The sequence below is a fragment of the Oryctolagus cuniculus genome, chromosome 7 (genome assembly GCF_051225735.1).
Source record: "Oryctolagus cuniculus isolate XC-2025 breed Fujian yellow rabbit chromosome 7, ASM5122573v1, whole genome shotgun sequence".
NCBI classification, from domain to species: domain Eukaryota; kingdom Metazoa; phylum Chordata; class Mammalia; order Lagomorpha; family Leporidae; genus Oryctolagus; species Oryctolagus cuniculus.
The window spans coordinates 127220915-127226914 of record NC_142873.1 but is presented as its reverse complement, the minus strand read 5'-3'; the positions used below and the strand labels follow the sequence as shown (position 1 = coordinate 127226914).

At 52.0% G+C, this 6000-nt stretch overlaps 1 protein-coding gene across 14 annotated transcripts in view; it reads left to right on the top strand.

Moving 5' to 3' along the window:
* Nucleotides 1–708: 708 nt before the first annotated feature.
* Nucleotides 709–6000, top strand: part of RAD54L (RAD54 like) — a 28595-nt gene continuing 23303 nt past the window's right edge. For 3 of the 14 annotated variants that reach the window (XR_016211047.1, XR_016211046.1, XR_016211048.1), the window contains exons 1-3: nucleotides 1060–1150; nucleotides 1883–1969; nucleotides 4350–4469. Coding sequence is in view for 7 of the 14 variants with exons in the window: in XM_089300741.1 (XP_089156867.1) it covers nucleotides 1121–1150; nucleotides 1883–1969; nucleotides 4350–4469 (237 nt within the window). In the remaining 7 variants the exon portion in view is untranslated. The other 11 variants (XM_089300741.1, XM_089300737.1, XR_016211050.1 and 8 more) reach the window with 9 other exon arrangements.

Genomic DNA, 6000 nt, shown 5'->3' with positions numbered 1-6000 from the left:
CCCTAAAATCCTAAAGCCTAACACCAGCACTGTTTGGGCTAGAAAAAAGAAAACCCCTGACTTCAATGCTGGCATCCCATATAGGGGCTCATTTGAGTCCTGGCTGCTTCGATCCAGCTCCCTGCTAATGCACCTGGGAAAACAGCGGGAGATGGCCCAAGTGCTTAGGCCCCTGCACCCACGTGGCAGAATGAAAAAGCTCCCATCTTGGGAGTGAACCAGCAGATGGAAAGTCTCTGTCTCTCCTCCTATCTCTCTGTGACTTTCAAATAAATATGTGAGATTTTTTTTATTTGAAAGGCAGAGTTATAGAGACGGAGAGCTGACATCTTCCATCTCTAGGTTCACTCCCCAAATGGCCGAAAGGGCTGGAGCTGGACCAATCCGGAGCCAGGAGGTTCTTCTGGGTCTCCAGGGGCCCAAGCAATTGGGCCAACTTCTGCTGCTTTCCTAGGCATAGTAGCAGGGAGCTGGATTGGAAGTGGAGCAGGTGGTCTGGAACCCGCGCCCATATTGCATGCCGGCATCGCCGGCAGAGGCTTAAAGTGGTCCCCATAAATAAATCTGAAAAAAAAAAACAAACAAAAAAAAACCAAAAAAACAAAAACCCAAACAATAAAACAACCAAAACCAAAACCCTCCAAACCGAGAAAATCAGGTCCTCTGGGAGCTTCCGTTACTAAGCCCACCACGGGACAGTTTGGGCAGAGCACCTGCCGATGGCCGAGGCTTGACTCCCACTCTGGATCCTTCGCTCCAGGTATGACCCAGGGAAGATGCGATCTGCCCTGAGCACGACCAAAACGCGCAGAAATTTGCGGCTTTTCATAATCGCCAGGCTTCTGTGCACATTCCGCGCTCTAAATCGTCCCTTAAGTTGCTGCGGGGACAGCTCTCCTGCCTGGGACAATAGCCGGCGGAACTGCACCCCGTTCGGCTCTGATTCCGCGGGGCCTGGCCCACCCAGCCCAGCCGGCTCCCGGCGCCTCACGGCCCGCGCTCCCACCCAGCGCCCCACTCCCGGACCGATCTGCAGCTCTAGGACCCAGACCTTCGCAGCCGCTGCACCTAGGCCCGCCCCTTCCTCGGTCGCGAGCGCCGAACGCATCGAACGTAGCCAATGGGTGATGCGGCGGCAACGCGGCGGGAGGTTCGATTGACCCGGCCTGGCGGGTCGGGAAGTCCGGGCGGCTGTTAACGCGCGCTTTGGCAAGAGGAGGGTTACCGGGGAGCTGCGTAGGCCTGAGTCTGTCCCTGCTGCTCTTTTCTGCCCCTCCTGGGATTCTTTTCCCAAACTGGGTCTTTTACTGGTTCCTTTGGGGTCCCTGCTGGACCTCTCTCAGTCCGGGCTTCGTATCCGCGTTCCAACCCGGGAAACTCCTTCTCCGGACTCGGTGCCTGGCCCTGAAGCTTTGGACTTGAACCTCAGCTTCTCTGTCCTTGCCCGTGACTGCCTTAGCCCCGCAACAATCTCCTTCCGACACCCTGACTGGGACCATCATCCTGATTCTACTCTGTCCGGCCTGGGACTCCACCCCTCCCCCACCCCACTCTTAACGCTGCCGGGACCCTCCCTCTGGCCTAGTCTTCCGCCTCGCTTAACTGGCAGCAGACACACTCGCACACTTTGGGCCCGGGCTCTATCCCGTGGCCGAATTCATTCCAACCATGTCCCCTCTGTAGTTAGCAGCCTCCTCCGTAGCAGGCCCTAGCTCTGCATTCTCAGCTGCCGGCGCCTTTGACCTTTGGCTAATGGGCTCTTGACTTTTGTGCTCCTGGGCCCAGGATGGTGAGTGTGCGCCTAAGGGAAAAGAGAGGCTGTTGTAGTGGGCCCGGGCTTCAGGATCCCTGTAGGTTTTCAATTTTCCTTTTTACCTTGCAGAGGAGGAGCTTGGCTCCCAGCCAGCTGGCTAAGAGAAAGCCGGAGGGCAGATGCCCTGACGATGCAGACTGGCAGCCTGAGACCGTGGTGAGTACTCCAGTGGGCGCAAAGGAAGCCTGGACTTGGTTTCTGGAGTTTCCTAGTCACCCCCAGAAGCCTTTCATATGTTCAGTAAATTTTTTTTTTAATTTATGTATTTGAAAGACTGACAGAGGGAGAGAGAGAGAGAAAGAGATCCTCTGTCTGCTGGCTCACTCTCCAAACGGCTGCAATGGCCAGGGCTGGGCCAGGACAAATGCAGGAGCCCGAAACACCTTCTGGGTCTCCCATCTGGGTGTCAGGGGCTCAGATATTGAGCCACCTGCTGCTTTCTCAGGCGCCTTCACAGGGAGCTGGGTCAGAAGCAGAGCAGCTGGGACTTGAACAAACTGACACCCTGACGTGGATGCTGGTGTCCCAGGTGGCAGCTTAAGCCGTGCCAGAGCACTGCCCCTATATATATTCAGTAAACTTTTAATGAGTGTTTACTATGTGCTAGACATTGAACACGATTAATGAAATCTTTGTCTTCAAGTAATCCCTAGAAGCTAATATATACTTTTTATTTTTTTAAAGATTTATGTATTTATTTGAAAGTCAGAGTTACACACAGAAGTAGAGGCAGAGAGAGAGAGGGAGGTCTTCCATCTGCTGGTTCACTCCCCAGTTGGTCGCAACAGCCGAGCTATGCTGATCTGAAGCCAGGAGCTTCTTCCGGGTCTCCCACGTGGGTGCAGGGGCCCAAGGACTTGGGCCATCTTCTACTGGTTTCCCAGGCAATAGCAGAGAGCTGGATAGGAAGTGGAGGAGCCGGGACTTGAACCAGCACCCATATGGGATGTGGCACTGCAGGCGGTGGCTTCACCCGCTTTGCCATAGCGCCAGCCCCAGCTAATATATCCTTAATTTTCCTGGTGGGGAGGAGTGTCCCAAAGCAAAAGAGCTTTGGGTTGGGCTCTTTGACTTCGTTGGGAAAAGATGGGCTCCACCACACAGCAGCCAGCAGCCTGCTCTTTTACTCTTTGTCCTCAGCCAGGGGTCACAGTAGAGTATTGTGAGCTTACTTTAGGATCCTGAGCTCACGTGGGCCTAGAGGCGTTGTACCCTCCAATTCCTGTTCATACTCAAGTACAGCGCGTTCTGTTTTGGGCTGTGCTCCCCTCCCCGCCTTGGACGCTTGCCGGGAAGGGCTGTGAGCAGGACGTATGTAAATCAAAACAAACAGAACGGTGCAGCATGTACTTGAGAGAGTGCGCAGCTCAAGCAGCAAGGGCTCGGTCACTGGAGCGCTGGAGGAAAGAATCAGCTGAGGACTGGACGGCACTTTCTGGTAGGGCAGTGTGGTAAAGGCATGTAGAGAGAGGGCACGGGAGCCTGGCGTTTGTTTCAGATGTGTCTTAAGGATCACCGGAGTTTCAGATAGCGGGGCAGGCTGGTACAAGTGAGTTCTGGCCTGGTGGCTTGGTGTGATTTCCTCTGTAGTTACAAGGGGACTCCTCTACCTGTGAGAAAGGCGTATTAGCTTCCTCTGGGCACTTACAGGGTCTCAGGCTTGAACTTGGCGGGGGGGGGGGGGGGTAGCATTCTCAGCATGAATAGTGCTGTTTGTTGCTGGTGGCATTTGAAAATGGTTTTGGCCGGCGCCGCGGCTCACTAGGCTAATCCTCCGCCTAGTGGTGCCGGCACACCGGGTTCTAGTCCCGGTCGGGGCACCAGATTCTGTCCCGGTTGCCCCTCTTCCAGGCCAGCTCTCTGCTATGGCCAGGGAGTGCAGTGGAGGATGGCCCAGGTGCTTGGGCCCTGCACCCCATGGGAGACCAGGAGAAGTATCTGGCTCCTGCCATCGGATCAGCGCGGTGCGCCGGCCGCGGCAGCCATTGGAGGGTGAACCAATGGCAAAGGAAGACCTCTCTCTCTCTCACTGTCCACTCTGCCTGTCAAAAAAAAAAAAAAAAAAAAAAAAAGAAAATGGTTTTGGAGCCAGTGTCCTCACTGCCATGGGGTGAACTGAGTGGCCTCAATGGCCTGAGAGCTAGGGACAATGGTACTCTGGTCCCTCCCTCAGGAAACTTAGGGAGGGAAGCATTTGTTTGCTTAACCATTTCTTGAAGTTTTTGGAGTGAAGTTTTGGGGTCACCATAACGCCATGCTGCTGGTGGACCTCAATCACAGGCCTTCATTCACCTCTCCCATCGCCCTGCCACCGCCCCTCAGTTTAGGCAAGGTACTTAATCTCATTAAGCTCCGGTTTCTCTCGTCTATGCAGTCAGGATAATACTAAACATATCATAGGGTTACTGTGAAGATGCTACACACTCATACGTGGGAAGTGGTCGTTAGCACAATGCCTGGCGCCTCAAGTGTTTGTTGCCTTTATGGTGATCTGTGTGGTCTTCCTGACTTCAGCTTCTCCATTTCTCTCTCCTAGACTCCTAAGAAACAGAAATCCAGAAGCGAGAGCCAGATGCAGGAATGCTTCCTGTCTCCTTTCCGGAAACCTTTGACTCAGCTGACCGATCGACCACCCTGTCTGGATAGCAGTCAACATGTAAGTCAGAGCCGTAGCTTACGTGTATGTGTGTGTCCAGTCGTTTTGCCTAGGTAGACTCCACGGATCTCTCTCCTTGCTCCACAGAAAAGTAGCCTGACCATAGCTGCTGTAGCCTGCTTGGAGATGTGTGCCTGACTCGAAGTCCTCCCTTGTTTACGGCTGCATGGGCGCCAGGTCTCAGGTGGCTGCAGTTCCTGAGAAAGCAAGGGTAGAGGAGAGCAAAGGTCACGGTGGGGATATTAGGGTTCTGTTATTTTCATGTATTTCCTAATAGTAAAGTCTAACTTAATCATTGCTATGACAGGTACTATGTATTATCTTATATGGTGCTCATTTTTTAAGGTGGGAAAACTGAGGGAGCCAGTGTTGTGGTGCAGCGGGTTTAAGCCATTGCTTGCAATGCTGGCATTCCATACTGGAGCATCAGTTTGAGTCCAGACTGTTCTGTTTCCCATCTGGCTCCCTGCTAATGCACCTGGGAAGGCAGCAGAAGATGGCCCAAGTAACTGGGCATCTGCCACCCACGAGGGAGACCGGGATGGAGTTCTTGGCTCTTGGCTTTGGCCTGGTTCAGCCCCAGCCATTACAGGCATTTGGGGAATGGATCAGCAGATGGAAGATGTCTTTCTTTCTCTCCTATGTCTCTGTGTCACTCTGCCTTTCAAATATTTTTTTTTTAATATTTATTTATTTGAAAGAGTTACAGAGAGGCAGAGAGAGAGAGAGAGAGAGAGAGAAATCTTCTATCCTCTGGTTCAGTCTGCAAATGGACAAAATGGCTGGAGTTGAGCCAATCCAAAGCCAGGAGCCAGGAGCTTCTTCCAGGTCTCCCATGTGGATACAGGGGCCCAAGGACTTGGGCCATCTTCTACTGCTTTCCCAGACCATAGCAGAGAGCTGGATCAGAAGTGGAGCAGCCTAGACTCGAAACCTGCACCCACATGAGATGCTGGCACTGCAGGTGGCAACTTTACAGGGCTAAATTGCCTGAAGTTATTCAGTAATTGGTGTGTGGAGCAGATCTGCTTAGCTCCAAGACTCATTCTTCCAGGCTTTTTGTGAAACACTTTGATACAAATAAGCATATTTATTTGAAAGGCAGAGGCACAGAGGGATCTTCCATCCATTGGGTCACTCCTTCAAATGTCTTCAACAGCTGATGCTGTTTCACTGTGAAACCAGGAGCCGGGAACTCAATTCATGTGGTAGCAGGGACCCGAGAACTTGAGCCACCACTGCTGCCTTCAAGGGTATTCATTAACAGGAAGCTGGGCTTGGAAAGAGCAAGGACTTGAACTCAGGCGCTCTGATATGGCATGTGGATATCCAAGCAACAGCTTAACCAAATGCATATGCCAAATGTCAGCCTTTAATAGAACATTTTTGAAGGAGAAAATGGGAATATATTGATGGGAATATATGTAACTGAGGCTAATCAACTTTATGTTCAGCAAACATTAAAGAACATTTAAAGTACTATTTGAAAAGAATATATGTAACTAAGTTATAAAATAAACCCCTGTGAACC